Source organism: Anguilla rostrata, chromosome 6, assembly GCF_018555375.3.
Source record: "Anguilla rostrata isolate EN2019 chromosome 6, ASM1855537v3, whole genome shotgun sequence".
NCBI classification, from domain to species: domain Eukaryota; kingdom Metazoa; phylum Chordata; class Actinopteri; order Anguilliformes; family Anguillidae; genus Anguilla; species Anguilla rostrata.
In genome coordinates this window covers 53,071,622-53,093,935 of record NC_057938.1, presented here as the reverse complement: position 1 = coordinate 53,093,935, position 22,314 = coordinate 53,071,622, and the positions used below count along the sequence as shown (strand labels likewise).

General features: G+C 50.0%; 1 protein-coding gene across 1 annotated transcript in view; it reads left to right on the top strand.

Moving 5' to 3' along the window:
* utrn (utrophin) overlaps window positions 1–22,314 on the top strand; it is a 195,696-nt gene that overhangs the window by 4,945 nt on the left and 168,437 nt on the right. The window contains exons 2-9 of the mRNA XM_064341251.1: window positions 2,527–2,588; window positions 4,509–4,601; window positions 7,474–7,551; window positions 9,042–9,134; window positions 10,202–10,374; window positions 12,904–13,019; window positions 14,388–14,551; window positions 21,500–21,703. Coding sequence (XP_064197321.1) covers window positions 2,527–2,588; window positions 4,509–4,601; window positions 7,474–7,551; window positions 9,042–9,134; window positions 10,202–10,374; window positions 12,904–13,019; window positions 14,388–14,551; window positions 21,500–21,703 — 983 coding nt within the window. The remainder of the gene's footprint in view (window positions 1–2,526; window positions 2,589–4,508; window positions 4,602–7,473; window positions 7,552–9,041; window positions 9,135–10,201; window positions 10,375–12,903; window positions 13,020–14,387; window positions 14,552–21,499; window positions 21,704–22,314) is intronic.

The window sequence follows — 22,314 nt, the reverse complement described above, 5'->3', positions numbered from 1 at the left end:
TTTGCCTCACTTGTGAATGTGCATAACTCAAGCTTCTAGGCCTCGCCCTGGTTTTACTTTGTTTTATTTATTTATTTATTTTTTTTTTTTTTGTCAGCCAGAAAATTTATGTGGATTTGTTTTCAGCTCATGCAAATGTGCGTGTTGGTCGAGTCACCTGTTCAGGATGTGGAAAGGACGTCCTCCCCCGGAGAAGGATGAGGTGTCTGGCTTCCCCCGGCCTGGCTTGGTGACAGGTGTCGGGTCACCTGAAGGGCCCGGCCGTGCCGGAGTTACCTGTACCTGTTCGGGTCTCACGCGGCTGAGTTTTACGGGTGGCGCCTGCGGAGAACTTCCTTGATGGTGCATGCTGGGATCTGAAGTCCCGTGTGTGTGTGTACGTCTTCAGTGGTGTGAAACTTCTTTTTACTTATGTTTTATTGAGTATTTTTCACAATATGCTCAACGGCACGCTCTGGCCTAAACCAAGCAAGGCCAGAAGTGACAGTGGTGAGGATGATCTCTCTGGGTGGCATGTGGGACGGAACGTGTTCCTTTCTGATCTAGGTCTGTCTTTAAGTGGTCATGGCGACCTTAAAATGTGATAGCTGTAAAGGAATCGGGTACACTAGGGCTGTTATCTGATCAGTTTCCTGAAAGCTAGATGGTGCATGCTGGGATCTGAAGTCCTGTTTGTGTGTGTGCGCTTCTTCAGTGGTGTGAAACTCAAAACCTTTTGGCAGGGCTGGGTAATTGTGTGCGTGCTCACGGTCACTAAACCAGTTATGGGAGACAAACCGGCCAGCGATGTGGAGACGTGTGAATCATTGTCGCGAGGGAAATGGGTGTAGAGACATTAGCAGTTATTCTTTAACCTTTTTCGGCGTGCTTCAGTGATCTCAGCCTCTCCCCCCAAACAGCTCGTTGGGTGAGTGTGGGCAGGGCATGATGGGAAGTCCTGTTTTTCCTCCGACCTGTTCCTCAAGGTAAACCGAATCACCGGCGCGTGAGTGTTGTTGTGTTCCCGTGCCCCCAGTGTGACCCGAATTGGCCTGTGGGGGTGCGCTTCCACCCCCTGTCCCGGTGGCGGTCCTGACGGTTCTGAAGTCGCGCACCTTCCTTCCTTCACCTCGTCTGCAGACGATGGAATGATGAACAGATAATGGCGGGAACTTTGCCATAGTCAGTCAGCAGTCAGTTTAGATCTGTGACATGACAAAGGGGGCATGTGCCCATCCTTGTTCGCCATTCTCAGGGAGCGGTGTCCTTACCCCCCCGCCCCGCCCCGCCCCGCCCCCCACTCCTGCCCCCGCACACCGCCGTTACCCCTCCCTCTCCTCGCTCCACGCAGGATCCCCGGTGCCAGGGGCCAAATTCCTCCCTTTATTTCCCAACATTCCTCACCAGCGGCGCGCGCGGGTCACGAACAAAAGGAGGAGACGAGCCCCGGGGGCGGGTGAGCGTGACCTCTGACCTCGGCGGGGGTCACCGCGGCTTACCTAACCCCCCGAATCCGAGCGACGCCGATCGCCGTCCCCCTCGCCGTCCCCGCCGTGCAAAACAAACTTCCCACGGTGGGCGTACCCCAGGGGCCCGGCTGCGGGGCCATCCAGAGGCTAATACACTCAGGAATGAAGGGGCCAGGTTTAACGAGCCCCCCCCCCCCCACCCTTACAGCAGCCCCGTCAGTGCACTGACCACGATGCGCCTGATAGCGGAGGGAACAGTGAGGGGGGGTGGGGGGGATATGGGGTAGGCTATCTGTTACACCATCGCTCAAAAAAAAGTAATGAAAAATGGAGATCAAAGCAGCATACCTGCCGTGCTGCTCACACAAATTAACTTTCAGAGACGGATCGGCTGGCCCCGTGTTCAATTATAATTTAAAAAAAAAAAAAAAAAACGTGATTCCAATTTCAGCTATTCTCCTGGTTTTTCATTTTCACATTTTTATTTTTTTTGCAGCACAATTTTGTCAAAACTGACTGGGCTGAATGACTGCACTGAGTCAGATATTGTTTGTTGCGTGGGTGCTTGCACCTGTACAGGCATAGTGTGGTTTTGAAATTGTAACCCGGACGGTCGGTCTGTGGATTTTACAATGAACTTTGGAGCTGAGACTCAAACTTGTGCAATCCAAGTGGGGTGTTTTATTTACAGTGCCACCAACGAACATTTAAAAAAAATTGTGTCCTAGCAGGAATTTTGCTCTGTTACAGAAATATTATGCCTCAGTTTCTTTATTAAACTAGAAAAGATAAACGTATGCTTAAAACAAAAATCATAACCAAGAAGGAAGGCAAACATTATATTTCAAAAGTGTGTATTTTAGTAGAGCACAACAGTGTCGTGGGTACAAATTTTCAACTATACTTTAACCGGAAACAAGGTAAACTTCAGTTTAAAATGCCATGTAGTTATGTTTGCGCTATACAAGTGTTAGATGCAAACTTTCAATAATGTTTCAAGGTATATCTGAAACCTTGACAGACTGCATAAGTTCACTCAGAGTGACATGTTTTTTTTATGTTTTTTGTTTGTGCACAGATGAACATGATTCTGTACAGAAGAAGACTTTCACAAAATGGATCAACGGCCACTTCTCCAAGGTAACAGTACTGAGCTAATTTTACATTTCCACGAAAAAATAATGTTGGGAGTACAGAGAGAGAGAGAGAGAGAGAGACAGCGTGTGCTGTCAGTCGCTTGCTTTAAACCAATCGCTGAGCCTTTCCATGGATGGCAGAATGTTGATTGGCTCCAAACAGTCAAAATATGGACGGGTAATCGAGCCCTTTGTTTATGAATCCTCCGATTAACAGAAATCCACCGTCCAAAGGCATTTAGGTTAGGCAAATTGGAGACTCTAAATTTCCCGTAGGCACGAGTTTGTGAGTGAATGGGTGAGTGTGTCCTGTGATGGGTCAGCGACCGGTCCAGGGTGCATTCCTGTCTCTCACCCAATGCATGCTGGGATAGACTCCTGCCCAAACCCCGACGCCCCCCCCCCGCCCCCCAGGAATAAGCGGGTTAGATAATGGATGGATGGATGGGGAACACATTATGCGTTAACCTGTATATTGTTGGGCCCATGCCAGCGTGAAGGTGAAGCCTCGGTGTGTATTATACGTGCGGTTGTTTTTAATGGTAATTGTGGTTAGCGCCACATTGCTAACAAGCCTACGGAATGATCTGCGGTTTTACCCACGGCTTTCTCTTTTTTGCCCCGAGGGGTAGATAGACCAGTTCCTCTCACTTCAGTGGGAGTGGGGAATGGGCGGGGGGGACAGCAGCAGGGGTGTAGCGCAAAATTCTGGAGCCTGTGCAAATCCTGCTGTCCCTGCGGGCCCCCCTTCCCAAAGCAAACTTTACAGTCCAGGCCTTGGAGTCCCCCCCCACCCCCCCACCCCGTCCCGCCCCGCCCTGGGGCCCTGGGAAGTCAGTTCCACTGTTTCCCCCGACTACAGCACCCCTGGGTGCGAATCAGGGTTCGACTTCATCAGGGGGACAGGCCTGCAGGGGGTTTAGTCTGCATCCAGTCAACGTTAGGCCTGAACCTTCAGTTTCAGCCACATAATAAAAAATAAAAAAAACACCAGACCTCTCAGCAGCTTCACCACAAGAGCTTGACAGGAAACCAGCTTATTTAATTGATATTTTTTCCCTTCATTTTAAGAGTCCTCTCAGATAGAGGAAGTGGCTCGTTGGCAGACGGGCACGCTGCCCGTTTTCGGGCTCGGCACCGAGCTTCCAGGAGCCACAAAAAAAAAAGGCGCTTTGTGCCAAGAAATCTTTAGTCATTCTCATGTGAAAGTTTTGTTCCCGAGCTGCTGTATCGGAGGTATTTTTAGCTGAGGGAGAGGAGCTGAAGACTGTCCCGCGCTGCGTATCCCTCTTTAGAAAGAGAAACGCCGGGGAAGAAACGTCTATTTTTCGCTCTCGTTTCCTCTCTTAGGGTCAGGAGTGGGCAGTGAAATTTTGAAAGCGGAAGTCTTTCTCTGAGACTGTGGGGGGGAGAATGACCTTTTCCCTTGTGAATAGCCAGGGCAAGCATCAAAACAGCAACATATGAATATGGAGAATTACAGCTATGAATGGGGGGGTCACCACAGGTCATCAAGAACTCTGTTCTTTCTCTTGCGTGAGGCTCGTATTTGAATGATTGTCTTTGAGAAAACTGACCAATGTCAGCAAATCAGGTGGCCCGATTTTGTGTTTCCTGTTTGTTTGTGTGTGTGTGTGTGTGTGTGTGTGTGTGTGTGCGTGCGTGCGTGCGTGCGTGCGTGCGTGTGCGTGTGTGTTTGATTCGATTTCTTGTATGTCAGTTGTTCGGTTAATTTTCTAAATGTCTTGTTCGTTGTTTGTTTTTGGTTTGATCTGACACTCAGTTTATTGGTTGGTTTGGTTTTCCCTGCTGCCGGGATTGGCTGAATGTAGATGAACTGCTAAGCGGTGAAGCTGGGCTCTGGGCAGGTGAAGCCGGACTCTGTGATTTGACGCGGTGTGGTGTCGCTGTGGTTTGGTTGCAGACGGGGAAGACGCCCATCAAGGACATGTTCTCCGACCTCAGGGACGGCAGGAAGCTGCTGGACCTCCTGGAGAGCCTCACCGGGAACGTTTTGGTGAGCCACGCCCTCTCGCGCCGCAATCTCATTGGTTTAAAAATCAGACCCCTCTTTGCCACACCCCCTCCCACCCCCCTGGTATGGTCATATCTGAATCCACCCCTCTCCCTGCTTGTTTCATCACTCCCATGATGCTCTCTGCCTAGGGCTTTCTAATGACCTGGCCGCAGTGGTAATGCTATAGTGATCTACAGACACTGGTCAGTACACCATTTTAAAATTACATTACATGCCATTTGGCCGACTCTCTTATCCACAACATTTACATTTTTATTTGGTGTCCATTTATATGGTGTCCGTATATATATACTTAACCAATGCAGCAATGCAGGATCAGTTCCTTGCTTGTGGGTACAAAGGCAGTGTCCTGCCTGGGAATCGAACCTGCAACCTCTAGCCCCGTTCTCTTTACGCTTTATCCTGTTCCCTTTAACCATTAGGCTACCCCCAGGCCGCCCCGGGGTAACCATGAAGAAGAAGAATGCATACCCTCATACCTGTCTGTATGCGTGCCAGGAGAACAAGACATGTACAAAACGGACTGTCATGCCTGCGTGTCAGTTGGCAGCCTATGACACGGTTATTCAGGCCTTAAAGGTCGAGGTGTATTTGTTAACGGGGGAAAGTGATGACAGCCTGTGGTAAAACTATTCATTCAGACAATGGACAGAGACACCCAGCGTGTCATTCCCCTGGCTGGCTGGACCTGTTTGCACATTACAGGGCTCTTCGACAGGCTCTGCCACATTGTTTGTCAGTAAAAAACGCCCATCTATTTAGGCCACGGCATTATAAAAAACTTGAGCGTACTAAATAACAACTGTCACTTAATAAAATTAAACCGTTATTTGAGAAACCCTTTCTGTTTCGCTGCCTCAAATGTTTCGTGGGCACCTCCAAAAGTCTCGGTTCGACAAAAGACGAAAGCAGAGAGAGAGAGAGAGAGAGTTAGGGTAGTGTTTGTTTTTATTATTATTTTTTTGCGCGTGAATAATTAACGTGCACGTCAATAAGCCTGGCTGGGATTTCAGCCTGCCGTACACGCTGTGCAAGTGGCGTGTAAAAACATGCGCTGTCCCCGGGGGGGGGGGCAGAGGAATTGGACGCTGCAGTTACGGTGCGGTGTAAACAAGCCTTATATGGGCTCCTGTACGCGCTGTCCACTCAGCAAGTCCGAACAAACACTTTCCCTGGGGTTACGCAACGCTACGCTACGCTATTTTACAGTTCGGCCCGAAGCAGATGCTTTTTAGCCACGGCGACCGACACGGATTATGCATCGCATTACATGCTACATATTTACATACAATCCATTTGTCCCGCTGGTTATTTTTGTAAGTAATTGGGCGACATAGCTCAGGAGGTAAGAGCGGTTGTCTGGCAGTCGGGGGGTTGCTGGTTCGATCCCCCGCCCTGGGCGTGTCGAAGTGTCCCTGAGCAAGACACCTAACCCCTAACTGCTCCCAACGAGCTGATTGGTGCCTTGCATGGCAGCCTTCCACCGTTGGCGTGTGAGTGTGTCTGTGAATGGGTGAATGAGAGGCATCAATTGTAAAGCGCTTTGGATAAAAGTGCTATATAAATGCAGTCCATTTACCATTTAATTCAGGTTAAGTGTGTCTCGCTTAAGTTGACCTCTGGGTGACGCACGCTGTAAAGACGCTTGTTTCCAAAGCAAAAGCCCTGGGCGTCCAAGTCCTGGTCGTGCCATTGGTGGCTATGGCCGGAGGTCTGCGTTGGCAAGGCAACGATTGGCTCAGTCTCGCTGGGGAATGACAGTTGGTCAAGCCGTCTACTGCTGTCGGTGTCATTGCTCTCTAGCGGCCACTGCTGGTCAGACCGGGCGCCTGCGGTCGCACAAAACCGAGAATATGCTGACCTCGTTATCCTCCGACGACATGGGCAGTATACGATTGGTGTTGCGTCTGCGGTGTGGAAAACAGCGAGGACAGGCGTCACATGAATCGGAGGAGTCACGCCTGCCATCTCCTCCTGACGACGGCAAGAAGGGTTGCTGGCGGGAGATCAAGAAGTTCGGTTCAGTTCGGGGTTGGGGAAAAATGGGATAAAATCAGAGATTAATTATTTTTTTTAAAGCATCTCGCTCCAGGGTACGACTGCGCTGCAGAATGTGGAAATCGAATCGAACCGGCGGCCTTGAAGCTGTGAGGCCAGTTCACTGACCTTGATGCTACCCTGCTGTTCACTTTCAGCCTCTCTCCAAAGAGAAAAACACCAAATTAACTTGATATGAACTCACTCAGTTTGACGTGCATGTTGAGTTACAAACCTGCAGAAAATCTGAGCCTGTGTTTCGTACTTGGGCGGTGGTTTGTGAACGTAAACCCAAATAATGCGTGTTTGAATATCCTGAACACATGCACACCCACCTGTGCTTTTCCTGTGTGTAAATATGTACAGTGCAATGACAAAATAAATCCACGAGACAGACTGATAGTTTCACGAACTCTGTTTATCTGAAGCCTTTGCTCAAGTCAGCTGTGTTTGCTCATATTGAAGGTCGACCGGTAAGAAATCAAGGATTGAGAATTTGAATCAAACCCGAAATCAAACCGAAACATTAACCAACTTATTAAATGTCAGACTTCGCAATCTCAGACAGCACAAAGCTTGGGACGACAACACAATGACCGGATTTAATCTTGACTTTTTTTTTTTTTCAACTGCAAAGACAACCTTGTCCACCGAAGGTCTGTCCACTGTCAGTAATCTTGTTACCATGGCATTTACAGAAAGCCCGCCCCCCTGCCAGGGCTGGCATTGTGCTTTTGAGAAGCACTTAAACTCCTGCTAATCCCCCCCCCCCCCTGCCCCACACCCCCGCCCCTGTTCCTCTTTTCATTTTTAGACCAAAGAGCGCGGGTCCACTCGCGTGCACGCCCTCAACAACGTCAACCGGGTCCTCCAGGTTCTGCATCAGAACAGCGTGAGTACCCGGACCTCCCGCTCTTCCGTTCATCCCGCCGAGACCCGGCAGAAGAAGAAGAAGAAAAGTTTTGAGTATTTTAACATTTTGTCTTGGCTGACAAAAGCACGTTGCAATGAGAATATTTTTCAGAAGTATCATTTGTATTATTTTTGTTTGAGTGTCCCTTGAAAGGTAGGGTTCAGCATAGTTAATGGTTCTTGAGATTATGAACAGTGACTCATGTCCTTTTCTAGGGAACACAAAAATGAATGTATGGTCTTCTGGGAAGATGTCTAGGTTATCAGTAGATGTTCAATAGTACACCACAGGGAAGCTGAAATGTGGTGGGGAAATGAGTGTGGGGGGCAGAGGCTGTACTCTTTCCTCATTGCCATTGGTTGTTAAGTGTCACCTGATGCAGATTTGCAGTTATGGGGTGGAGGGGGTGGGGGGGGTTGGGATGGGGGATTGAAAACACGGGTGCTGATTTGAGCATGATGCTCGCCAGGCTCTTTTGGAATTTTTTCGGGGGGGTGGGGGGGGTGGTTCTTTTTTGCCGTAACTGGACCCTCCAGATTTGCAGCTCTGGCTCCAGAACCCGTTGCAAGAGCTTGCCAGCCGACACGAAGGTGGTTATTAAGGAGTGCGTCCTCAGGCGAGCGGGGTGGGGGCGGGAGGCGGGGCGGGGTTTGGTTTGGAGACGTCCGAGGAGGTTTGGAGCGTCTGCTGAACTTGTGCTGAAGCGCCCCCCCCCCCTTGCCCCATAGCTGCTGATAGAGACAGTTCTGTGCCCAGGAGCTCCACCTCCTTCTGCCCCTCCTGAGTGGCTCCTCTCTCACCCCTCTAATCGCAGACTGAGGTGTCCTGGCGCTGTGCCCGCCCAAATAAAATGCCCCCCACATCTTCTGCCACGTGAGGCAAAGCTCACCAGTCGACAGTCCCAAACCCCCGTTCCCCCCCCCCCACACCCCGGTCGCCCCTTAAGCCCGATCCTCACTGCGTCTGCTCTACTCTATTTTTTAAGCAACAGCTCCCCCCACCCCCCAGGCCCCCACCCTCCTGCTAACGGTTAGCGGTTAGCGGCCCGCACAGCAGTGATCCAGCGTGAACGGTTAGCGGCGTTTGTGCCGCGTTCGCCTTCTTTTTCCTCATCACCTAAAAGATCATTCAGGAGCCCACACGTGTGTCGGGCTGTTTGGCCTTCTTCGGCAGGACCTGGCGGCCGTTGATCCCGTCTCTATGGCGATCAGATACAGACCTGCCAATAGCAGCCCTGCTGCTATCTTAACGGCCTGCTTTCCCCCCCAGCACTGAAACATGTCATCGTTCATTGCTCTCGTGTCATGTGACACAGGTATGACAGAGGTGTGCCACAGGGTTGACATGAAGACTGTGTTTCTCTTCTAAGCTCTGTGGGACTTGTGTGATTAATGCTTGTGGTAGAGCCAGACTTGGCCAGCGCTCCACGATGGTTCAGGTAAAACCGGCTCTCTCTCTCACCTGCGCAGGTGGACCTGGTGAACATCGGCGGCACGGACATCGTGGACGGCAACCACAAGCTGACGCTGGGCCTGATCTGGAGCATCATCCTCCACTGGCAGGTGAGCCGACTCCGCCCCCTTGTCTGTCAACGTGAGAGGGCGAATCACATGGGAGCAGGCTCCACCCCCCCCCACCCCACCACCCCCAGTTCAGAGGTCTGCAGCCCTAGTCCTGGAGAATTGCAGGGGCATACAGATTTTTTGTTTTCACCTTAAAGTCAGTCACCTTACAGTTCCGAACCAATAAACCAGGTGAGATGTATAATCACCTGTTTAATCAACTGCTTTCATTGACCAATGAAGTGCTGAGCAAGAACAGAACCCTGCAGACCCTGCGGCTCTCCAGGGTTCGTGGACGTCCTGTGATAGTAGTTAGTCAACTCAAGAGTGCTTCCAAACAGGGAGCTGACTCCTGCTGTTTGCCCATCCGTACGAGGGAACATTACCTGGGAACTGACCACGCCCCTTTTACCGGTGAACAGGAGAGCGTGGCGGCACCTGTGTTCTGCTTTTTTACGCCTCTGCCGTAGACAAACAGGGCTTTTATCCGGCCGTGTGTATTTATATTGTTTATTCAGCGTCTAATCTACCCCCCCCCCTCCCCGTGGCCCGTTCAGAAGGGTGTGGAACAGATACGTTTGCTCGCTACCATTTACTAAAGCCAAAAAAAAAAGTAAACATGGATGTCAAAAGACGTTGACTCATGAAATGTAAACTAAATGAAACCTGCAAAGAGAATGACTGGTGTTGAGGATTAAGAGACTGAAGCTGTAAGTACAGTTTGCGGTATAGTGACAGGGGCGCCATTTGAGGTTGGGGGGGGGGGGCGGGGGGGCGGCAATTTGGAATTTGCAATTGAGCAATTTGCTCAAAAAAATGGTTCTGCAGCTGCGCAGGGATGGGGGGCCCCGGGGTGGTTGTGTCCAAAATCCCTGGCGACACCCTGGCGTGGTCACGCCCACTGGCTTCTGATTTCTGTGCGCTGTTGACTTGAGGTGCAGCACTGATCCCTGCTGTTCAAAACAAGTACAGGGGATAAGAGTTGAGGGGAAAAAAACGTTCCTGAAACATTCGACAGTTGAATGTGCAACGCCGGTCACCTTCGCATTTGTCCTCTGTGCCCCCAGGTCAAAGACATCATGAAGGACATCATGTCCAACCTGCAGCAGACCAACAGCGAGAAGATCCTGCTCAGCTGGGTGCGGCAGTCCACGCGGGCCTACGACCAGGTCAACGTGTTCAACTTCACCACCAGCTGGGCCGACGGCCTGGCCTTCAATGCCGTCCTGCACCACTTCAGGTGAGCGTCCGAAACGGGACGCCGCGCGAGGGGTGCACCTTCCGGTTACGAGGTTCAGTTGAGGTTCAGGTAGATGTATCGAAGAGTTTGTGACTTTCGCCTCTCTGGTTGAGAACAGAGACGAGCTCCACCAATCATGGAGGTAGCTGGTAACAACCAACGTAACAATGTCAAACCTGATTGGTGGATGCCTCTTCCTGTTAATACCCACGAGGAGCCAGTGTGTGCTGGCGGACACATTGTGCCTGAATACTTCATACCACTGGTGCATTTGAGCATGTGCAAATTGCTCATACCACTTCCTTATTTCCCGGCATTGTTTGGTTGTGTCGAAAGTCGTTTACGTTTTTTTTGGTCAAGGTTGTGTTTGTGATAAACGTTGTGGGGCAGCTGTTGATTTGGGTTCAGGACCCGAACCGCTGCATTGTTTTCTGGGAAGGAAAGACGGCTTGTGGAGGACCGAGTTTCCCCCTCCGCTGGAGGCCGGGTCTGGGGAAGCGTGAACGTCTCTGCCTTGGCAGACCATTCCTGCACGCTTCCACACGCCGGGAAGTCATACAACGCCCTGCACGCACTCAAAACACACACGAATATCACGCACACACACACACTCAACACGGACTCACACATCCGCCCCTGCTGCACACACACACTCAACACACACACAGATATACTGACACACACTCACAAACACACACACACTCAGCACAGACTCACACACACACACACACTCACACAGATACACTCACACACACGCACTCACACACACTCAACACGGACTCACACACCCGCCCCTGCTACACACACACATGCACACACACACACACACATGCACTCACACACTGATATACACGCGCACACACACACGCCCCTGCTGCACACACACACACCCGCCCCTGCTGCACACACACAGACACACACACAGATATACTCACACACACTCACGCACACACACATGCACACACACACACACACATGCACTCACACACTGATATACACGCGCATACACACACGCCCCTGCTGCACACACCCGTGCACACACACACGCCCCTGCTGCACACACATGCACTCACACGCGCACACACACACACTCACTCACATGTATGCATTAACGCTGCATGCATTCCGCACATAAACACATGCCGCCAGCCATCCCATAACTAGCTGGCGCCATGCGCGCTAATCGAAACGGCCTTTAAAAACTCCGTAGCATCACAGCTGGGTATTCTCACACTCCCCCCTCCAAACCACCCCCCCACCTCCCCCCAACCCCCCCCCCCCACCCCTCCCCCCCAAACAGGGGTCCGGGCCTGATTTCGGCACAGTGAGTCCCGGGACAGCTACATGCCTGGGTACTGCCGTCCACACCCCGGGGCCTGTCCTCGCCCCCTTCTGGGGCCCCTCCCACCCCCTCCCACGGAACCGGGGATAGGTTGCCGGGCAGCATTGCTGGGGCCCCGCCCTGCCCTGCCCTGCCCTGCCCTGCCCCAGCCTCAGCCTCCCTTTCTCTTTTTCTCATCCCTCCTTTTCCACTCTCTCGCGCTCGCTCTCTCTCTCTCTTTTTTTTCTTCTTCTGATTCATTTGTTTAGGAATTTGACAGAAGGCAGCGTGTGCATGAGAACGCAATGCCCTCGGGGGGGCGGGGGGGAGCTCGTAAAAACACCCCCGCACAGGCTTAAAAGCGCCAACAGTGTGAAAGGTCCTCGTCAGGTTCGGCTGTGGTGGCTGCTGGGAAAGGCGTTAGTTCAGTGCGACTTTCCTCTCTGAATTAAACGTGTGTTGGCACAGCACATAATCACACGCAGACTGTGCCCAAACTGCTGTGGCTTACATGCACAGAGTTACACTATCAAATTACCTTTAATATGTAATAACCACAGGTCAAATTACAGCTAATGCAAAGTGTATATATTTGTATATATATAAGTGTCCTATCAAGGCATTTGAGATGGGATTATGCCATCCCACAAAAGCCAACCCGTCAATCATTGTTTGTAAATTTGAGGGGAGTTTGATTGGGCGACCAGTTGCCACGGTTTTGGTCAACGCATAGAATTCCGTACGGTTTGATGATTTAAAAAAAGCCACGTATTGCAGCCAATATGAGCAGCGGTCGCAAATAATAAATGAACACAGAGAATTCGCTGGTGCGTTTTACAGGCATGTCATGTCCTAACGTAGGACACGTATGTGCAGATGGCAGTGTGTTTATTCGGCTCGATAACATGGTCCCTACGCTCCCCAGAAAAGGTGGTTTTCAGAAATGTCTTGTTTTTCTTGCAGAACCATCAGAAATAAGCCTCCCCCACCCCCAAATAAAAAATAAGCCTACTCACCCCAGAAATAAGCCTCCCCCCAATAAAATAATGGCAGTCAACCTTTTAAAATCCCAGCATGCTCTGCAGCTGTGGAGTGAATCTGCATGTATGTGTCGATGCTGCTCTGATTGTGGATCCCCGATCCGTTCGCCCTGCGTTTGAGTGACAGACGCCCGCTTCTCTCTCTCTCTCTCTCCGTGTCGGCTGCAGGCCCAACGCGTTCAGCTGGGAGAAGGTGGAGGCGCTGCCCCCGGTGGAGAGGATGGAGCACGCCTTCACCGTGGCCAAGGACCAGCTGGGCATCGAGAGGCTGCTGGACCCGGAAGGTGTTTAGTTCGTTGCCTTCATATAGCGCACTTTTCCGAACTTCCGAACATCTCAAAGTGCTTTAACAGTGACGAAGGGAAACTCACCTCACCCACCACCACCGCTTTGCCGCGTGTGTGTGTGTGTGTGGAAATAGGAAACGCTAGTCTGAACTAGCGGTGGGACAGCAGTACCAGTTAGCATCCATGGGCCCGGTGATCTGCTCATATTCACCGAAGAGCTCGTTTAACGGCGCTTGGGTTTTTCAGACGGTGAATTGCCATAGCCTGTGCGTCTGGAATTTAAATTGAAGCGGCGTTCTTCCCTGTGAGCACAGTCTGCTCTCGACGCCGATTACGGCAGACAGACAGTGTGCCAGCGCGCCTGATTACGTGCCCTTTAGCTGTCGCTGTTGTAATTGCCTTTTTTGATGATGGCCCCATTCTGGTGTTTTCCACAGTAATGCAGCTGGAACCTTTAGCCGCCGTTGCTATACGCTGTATCCTGTTTCTGTTTTTGTATTGTTTGTATGACTGTGTGTCACAGCACAGTGGACCTGAACACACACACACACACACATTCGGGAGCGGTCCACCGTCTATAACGGTGTATAACAGTGGTCTCCAACCCTGGTCCTGGAGAGCCACAGGGTCTGCTGGTTCTCATAGTGGCTCTGCACTTCATGAATCAATTAGAGCAGTTGATTGCACAGTTAACTCAACTCACCTGGTGTCTTGGGTCTCAACTGGGTGCTGATTTTAAGGTGAAAACAAAAACCAGCATTACATTACATTACAGGCATTTAGCAGACGCTCTTATCCAGAGCGACTTACACAACTTTTACTTAGCACTTTACATTGTATCCATTTATACAGCTGGATATATACTGAAGCAATGCAGGTTAAGTACCTTGCTCAAGGGTACAACGGCAGTGACCTTACCCGGGATTCGAACCTGCGACCTTTCGGTTACAAGCGCAGTTCCTTACCCACTGTGCCACACTCCGTCCTTGCAGCTCTCCAGGACCAGGGTTGGAGACCGCTGGTCTATAACATATTCGTATTTTCAGACGCGTGTGTCCCTGGCTTTACGGTATTTTATCTGCTTTGTGTTTGTGTCCGTACTCTGTGCTCTTAAAATTTATTGTAAGTTTGCGCTTCGGGCTGACGGGTGCATAATTCCCCCTCTGGGGGGTTGAGGGGGGGGGGATCGATAAAGTTATTTGCCTGTCCTATAACTCGCCTGTACGCGGGCGTATCTCGACGGAGAGGCAGAGCGCGGCGTGATTTAGCTATCTCTCCTCGCTCTCTCTCACTCCTCTTCTCGCTCTCTCTCTCCTCTTCTCCTTCTCTCCTTCTCTCTTTTTTCCCCATCCCGCCGTTCCGTAGACGTGGCGGTGCAGCTGCCCGACAAGAAGTCCATCATCATGTACGTCACGTCGCTCTTCGCCGTCCTGCCGAAGGAGGTCACCATGGACGACATCCGGGAGGTGGAGGCCCTGCCCAAGAGGTACCGGGCGGAGGCCGAGGTGGGCGGAGCCCCCAGCGCTCAGGTGAGGAAGGGGGGCGGAGCTTCGCTTGCTCTGACCCCGCCCAGTGCTCGGATGGTACGCACGCTTGTGTAGGTCATGTGATGTGAATCCATCCCACTGCTGGCTTTGAGAATACAGACCGTTGAGTATACTTCAAGGTCTGTAGTCAGTTGTATCATGGTTAGCAGTTCTCTGTCAATAATAGACATAATAAATAAGAAAATACACTGTGGGAATATATCAGTTGTTTGTAATTTTTTAAGTGCGATGTCCATATAATGTAATTGTAATTTGTAATACTTGTAGGAATTTTACAACATGGAATTTGCATAGAATTTTAAACAGCACACCCCAGGCTGAAGTTGTGTCAGATATGACTGAAAGAACTTGGATTTCTTTCATGGTGTATTTTACATATTCAAAGCTTGGAGCTAGACAGTGATTTCTCAGCAGTCAGTGGGTCATGTGCAGGTCTTATCACAGTGTGAACAGTTTGTTTGCCTGGGGGTGTGTAGATTCAGTCACCGAGTGAACAGTTTGATGGTCAAGGATGTGTGGATTTTATCACGAAGAGAAGAATCTAATTGGCAGTGATAAGTGTTTCTTTTATCCTGATGAAAAGTGCAGGGTTGGCAGGGGTACATTGGTTTTATATCATGAAGAGGGCAGGTTGACCTGCTGGGAAATGTAGTTTTTATCTTTAAGGAGAGTTGTTTGGCTTGCTGGGGTATGTAGTTGTCTTTTCCATGGGGGAGCAGTTTGGCAGGGGAATGTAGGTTCAGTTATGAGAGGAACAGATTAGTAGGCACTGGGTTGTGCTGTTGGCCTTGTTTTGGGAGGGGCGGGGGGGCGCACCGCGGCTGGCGTTCTTCCAGCAGCTAGCCGGGCCCTCGTCCTGCTGTTTCACCCCTGCCGTTTTTGGGCAGGCCCATCGAGAGCAAAACGCTCCTTTATAAACCCCCCGGCCTTTAAGACCCCAAAGCCTTTCTGCGCCGCTAATGTAACGCTGGAGGGGACGGGGGAGAATGGGGGGGGGAGAGAGAGAGAGAGAGGGAGAGAGGAGAGTGGGGGAGAGAGAGAGGGAGGGAGGGGGAGAGGGAGGGAGGAGGGAGGGGGAGGAGAGAGAGAGAGAGGGAGAGTGGGGGAGAGAGAGAGGGAGGGGGGGAGAGAGAGGAGAGGGAGAGTGGGGGAAGAGAGGGAGGGAGGGGAGAGAGGAGGAGGGAGGGGGGAAATGGAGAGAGAGAGAAGAGGGGGGATGGAGAGAGAGAGAGGAGAGTGGGAAGAGAGAGAGGAGAGGGGAGAGAGGGAGAGGGAGAAATTTTATAAAGAGAATTTGTTTTGGCAACAGTGCATATCATGCCAATGAAATTGAAATTGAGAGGGGGAGAGTGAGAGGAGAGTGAGAGGGGGAGAGAGAGAGGGGGGAGAGAGAGAGAGAGTGAAAGAGAGAGTGAGAGGGAGAGAGAGAGAGAGCAGTAGTCCTTTCGTCTTTCTTTAGGATTACTTTACAGGCTGAGGTTTGTCTGGTGGCTGTGCAATGATATGCCCCAGAGTCTGGAACACAACGGACTGGGCCAGCGCCATCCATCTGCGTCCGTCTGTCTGTCTGCCTGCCTGCCTGCCTGCCTGCCTGCCTGCCTGCCTGCCTGCCTGTCTGTCTGTCTGTCTGTCTGTCTGTCTGTCTGCCTGCCTGCCTGCCTGTCTGCCTGCCTGCCTGTCTGTCCGTCCGTCCGTCCGTCCGTCGTCCGTCCGTCCGTCCGTCTGTCTGCCTGTCTGCCTGCGTCTGCATGAGTCCGTTTGCATCCGTCTGCGTCAGCTGCCTTAGAGCAGTCGCCTGCCCTGGCTGTAAATTGCATTGCACTCTGGGAAGACTCCACGAGGAGCCTCCCTGAGACTCTTATCCGTTTCCAGTGGAATTTGGCTCCAGGCGCGATCAATTTGTTTCGGGATATTTGGGATATTGGCGCTCAAGTAAACGTTATAAATAAGACATTTTTGTGCGTTTTTATTTTCTGTTTTTAGCGTTCAGGTGGAGCGAAAGCCCGCCGGTCTGTGAATCCCCCGCGTGTGCATTCTTTGGTGAAGGAGAACCAGCTGTGCTGTGGGGCTGGTGCAGGAGGCAGGGGAGTTATTTAAGGCCAGGACCGAGCCCTCGCGGCGCACACAGCTGCATTTTTTCTGCGGGTTACCACCCTTTCCCCGAGCCTCTGGCCATTTAGCGCTCTGCGCTGTCAATCCCAGGTGGGCGTGGCCAGCAAAAAACCACGTCGAGTAGAGATGACGTCGTGTCCCAAGTTGTGCGCGCACGCATTGGGGAACAACCCAAGGCATTGTGTCCCTCAGGTACCAAAGAGGATCTTTCTCTTTGTATGCATGTGCTGAGGCCTGAGAGGATCTTTCTCTCTGTATGCATGTGCTGAGGCCTAAGAGGATCTTTCTCTCTATATGCATGTGCTGAGGCTAAAGAGGATCTTTCTCTCTATATGCATGTGCTGAGGCCTAAGAGGATCTTTCTCTCTGTATGCATGTGCTGAGGCCTAAGAGGATCTTTCTCTCTGTGTGCGTGTGCTGAGGCTTAAGAGGATCTTTCTCTCTAGCCGCGTTTCCACCAAAATTACCCGGAACTTTCAGTCCCAGGAACTACTTTACCAGGAACTAAAAGGTTCCTTCAGCCAATGGTTGTCTGCGTTTCCACCGGGGTCTAAAGTACCGCGAAGATTAGGCAAATTAGCCCACTGACATTGTCGTCGGTCCATCTGTCATATGATTTCTTCTGTAACCCCATACTACCACCGAAGTAGCCTACATTATTTTCTAATAACCGGGACAGCCCGGAGGGGTTTATTCCACTTATATACAACGGGTTACCAACAATGACTATATATGGTTACTTTTGTATTTATTGATTTTCATATATCCTCTCAAACACATTCATTAACAGCAGAAAACATGCACACCTTGTAAACAATTTGCTGTTTTATTACTTTCTCGTCGTCAATTCCATATAGGCTAATCGCAAAATGACAAGAATAGAACGAAAACTCGGACTTGCGTGAAAATGTAAATTAGTAGTGGTACAGCCACCGTTTGCTTTCCTTCGAAGTTACTGCTAGCCGAGCAGCGAAGTGTGCCCTCCAGATGCGAACCATGCACCATAAATGAGTCCATAGTCTTCCTGGTCTTTTCGTGGAATTGAAAAATGGCAGTAAAATTGAGTGAAATTACGGCAGTCTGAAAAAGCTAAAGGGAAGATTACTAGAATTAACCTGTTATTTTACCCGGATAAAAAGTGCGGAAGGTGATTTCCAGTTTGCTTGTACTGTATCACCAATGTTAATTATGCAGAACTACCGCATACCTCACATAACTGTATCAAACGTTTTGAGTCAATTACAACGGGCTAACAAAGAAAATCCGGAAGAAAATATTCAGCAACCGAATTAATCCGTTTGAATGTTTTGGTAGCCTACGTAATATGCTGTCCCAGCACGAATGCTTAGCATTTTATAAAACGAATACTAAAGCAAGAAAAGAACAGAAGAGCACACGTTATAATTCCAAGACGTTGACAGGCTATAACCAAAAGTAGGCTACTGCGCCGCATAACATACAAGTTTGATTTGAAGTTATTATGAAAATAAATTGGTTTGCCGCTGCATATTTTCAAACATGGCGGGTAATGGCGGAAAATAAATACAACACAAATGCTACGAGTACTCGACCAATCAGAAATGTTCAGCGCTGCAAGCTCCACCCAAAAGGTTCCTGTACTTTCGGAAAGTACTACCCCCCGAGCAGGAACGTTTTGGGGGGTAAAACAAAGCCCCCAGAACTAAATTTAGACCCTAGTTCCTGCGGTGGAAACGCACTGAGTTCCTCAAAAGGTTCCTAGTTCCGGGGTATAGTTCCTGCGGTGGAAACGCGGCTTCTGTGTGCATGTGCTGAGGCCTGAGAGGATCTTTCTCTCTGTGTGCATGTGCTGAGGCCTAAGAGGATCTTTCTCTCTGTATGCGTGTGCTGAGGCCTGAGAGGATCTTTCTCTCTGTATGCATGTGCTGAGGCTAAAGAGGATCTTTCTCTCTGTATGCATGTGCTGAGGCCTGAGAGGATCTTTCTCTCTGTATGCATGTGCTGAGGCTAAAGAGGATCTTTCTCTCTGTATGCATGTGCTGAGGCCTGAGAGGATCTTTCTCTCTGTATGCATGTGCTGAGGCTAAAGAGGATCTTTCTCTTAGTTTTAAACATCTCTGCAGCCGTGTATGTGCTCCATCAAAAGTACACAGAAAGGCTCGGCCTGTAGGGCAAGGCTTGGGCCTTCCTGGGATGGGAAAATTGCCAAAAAAATATTTTGGTGGTGTAATCCCCCGACCCCCGGGTACGCCTCCTCTCTCCGAGCCCCCCTGCACTCTTTAAGGAAGGGGTGTGTGACCTCAACCACTGTGCTTGTTTTTCCTGATGTTAAAGAGGAAAAATAGGGAAGTGGCTTTCTCTCCCACTCGACATCCTCCTTAATGCCTGGGCTGGCCCTTCCTTCGGAAATATCCCAGCATTCCTTGCTGTGTGTGTCGGCCAACGACAGCCGTTCAGTCTCGCTGCTCTGTTATATTTCAGTACATGCTACTCTGTGAGCTGGGATGGTTTTTTTTATTCAACAGAAACGAGGCTTTTTTTTCGTTTTTAATTCACAGGCATTTTTAAGAGCTGTGATCGTAAAAAAAAAAAGAAAGTCCCCAAAAAAATGCAGCTTGCAATGTTTGCCGTTGGGCAAAGAAAAACTTCCCACGCTTGGAAAGGCCTACGGAAAATCTCTGACGGAGCTGGTGTGGTCGAGCGACGGTTTCCAAAAGTAGTCCCGGCACAGGAAGTGAGGAATGTTACTGCTCGGGAGGTGGAGGGTAGCAGAAAGCTTTTTTTCTTCTTTTCTGTGCTCTATTGATCTTGCCTGGTGTAATTGAGCCTGCCAATATAACAAGAAGGTGGGGTGTGCACTTTTTGAGAGTATTTCATTGGTCCCAGTACACCAGACAAGATCAGTAAAGCGTAGAAAAGTATTTGAATCCTAAACAAATATGTATTTGACCCAGGTCCGGTGCTCACCATGAACTCCTTCACAAAACTTCACAAAACTGTGTCAGTACTGTCTAATCTTGCTGTGTGCGTCTGGGAAATCTCTTCCATTGTACAAGCTCTCAAAACACTGTTTTATGGTGCTGCAAGACCTATTTTGTCAACTACACTAGGATTCAGATCATTAAAACTGTAATGGAGTTCAAGAGGAGTACTCAAACCGTGCCTGTTGCCAAAAATTCTGTAATTTGATGAAAATTGCAGTTCTGAAATTACAGCAAGTTCTCTTGTTTTCAGGTCTAGCCCAATAAAGGCCTAAATTAGCAGTGACTTTTAACGTGGGTTTCTGTTGCAAATGCCATGGAACATTTTCAACAAGTGACCTTCTCCTCCCGATTCGGGGCATGTTGGGTAATTTTGGAGGAAACAATGGTGCATTGAGTCATGGTTTAGATGGGCCTTTTGCATTTCTGTCTTGTTTTTTTCATGGCTTGCCCAAGGCTGAGAAGTTTCATGTTTTCCTTGTTTTTTTTGTGTTTTTTTTGTTCCTTATGAAATTTTATTGTGATACTGCTGGTGCATTCAAATTTACATTTAGCGAATGGGGAATTTACGCATTGATCCAAATGAAGTTTGCCAGACCATATAATCCCCTGAAGCTTCGAGAGTTTTTGCTGTTATTAAAAAAAATCATAACTTCATCAAAGTCTCACCCTGAGCTTCAATAACTGGTCATAAAAGCAATTTAAAAGTATTTTTGTGAAGGAGGAATCCATTCTCAAGCACATTAAAACGTTTATTTTCCCACAAAAGGCAGTTTTAAGAGAGCATTATGCTTTTTTTAACTTTAAATGATGACAGCACAGCCCACACACAACCAGACACAAGGAACAGCCATGTTTAGATGAAGTATAGTCAGTACGATGGATATCGGAAGTAGTTGGAAAACAGGTGCTTTGTGTGTGGTTGGGAAAATAGCAGTGCTTAAAATGAACAAGAAGAAGAACCTCGTTCCTCAGCCAAAACAGCGCAATCATCCACTGAAGGTCCATCTTGCTGTCTCTGTTGACTACGCATGGTGGAACAGGCCAGTTGATGGACTGGGGGGTGTCACTGCCCCTAGTGGCCATGTGTGGAACCACAGGTTGGAGAGGGGCCACTGAACGGGCGTGGAATGTGAGGTCACATGCTGTGCCCTGGCGTTCGGTCCGCCCGCGCGCTCGAGCTCGGCTGCGGTGCCTATCGCACGCGTGCGGTGGGGGCGCTGGCCCTGTCCGTCACTGTCACCCCTCACCCGTCAGCAGGACCGGAGGCCCCAGCGCCTGGTGCTCAGAGAGAGGCCTGCGATTCCTTAGTGCCATGTTTGAGCAGTCAGCATTCCGCCCCAACACCAAAGCTATTCTGGGAAGGGAACGTCGACCATCCCTCTGATCACGAGCGGCTAATAAAGATAACGGCCCTCATTTTTCGTTTTTATTTTTTTTAGGCCGGGGGCGGATCATATGTGATCAAATAAATGTGATTTAATCTGACCTCCTTTGAAGTTCCGATGCTTGTACACTTGTTATAACTCAAAAATTTGATTGGTCAAACAAGCTCATAAAATGAGACCTTGTTTATGCTTTCAGACTTCCTGTAAACACGTTATTGGTTACTGGCTTGTGGGTATGGCCTGTGTAGTGAGGGCTCTCTCAATGATAAGCTTATTGGGTCCTTGCTATTTGGGGGTGTGGCTCCATACAGATTGCTGGTTCAGTGATCAGGTTACTGGGTACCTGCTTTTTTGTGGGTGTGGTCTGTAGTGCTCTGCCAGTAATCAGGTTATTGGATAGTTGATTGTTGGGGGTGTGGCCTGTGAGTTTGGGAATGCTGACAGGGTGAACCCCCCTCCCTGTCCCACAGGGCTTGACCCCCGGGGAGAGCGGCAGCAGCCCCCGGGCGGAGACCCCCAGCACGGTGACGGAGATGGAGGTGGACCTGGACAGTTACCAGGCAACGCTGGAGGAGGTGCTCACCTGGCTGCTGTCGGCGGAGGACACGCTGCAGATGCAGGACGAGGTCTCCGAGGACGTGGAGGAGGTCAAAGACCAGTTCCACACCCACGAGGTACCAGCCCCGAAAACCCAAATCCTTCCTCCTTTCCTTCCTTCCTTCCTTCCTGTCGTCTTCTGTGCTCGCCACGAAAATGGCTCCGGCACAAAATGGTAGTGCCCCCTGCTGGAATGGCATTAACACCTTTGATGAGTAGGTTGGAAGGTTTTTTTTTGTTTGTTTGTTTTTGCATAATTCTAGTGTTCTAGAACTGATTTAGATTTCAGTCACCAGCAGTGATTGTGACGTCAACATTAGAACGTTCGGTTAAGAACGTTCTCATCACACGTTTGTGGGTTAAAAGAACTGCCCTGTTCCCATAGCCTACGGGGGCCATTTTCAGTGCTACGAATCGTCATTAACTGTAGGAAGCGTACAATAGTGATGGCAGCGTTTGGGGTTCATGACCCTCGAAATGGGCGGGGCCATCATGTAAAGTGAATGACTGGCTGATTTCAATGCGCAAAGGCTTTGGTGCGGTCGGTGTTTGGGATTGATGCCACAGGCTTGAGTCATCCTCTATGCATCTCACACAACACCCTGGTCTCCCGTAGCGACGGCCTGGCTCAGCGCTTGGCATTAAAACTCGTCCCCGCCTCTGTCATTATTTGGCTTTTTAATTTGAT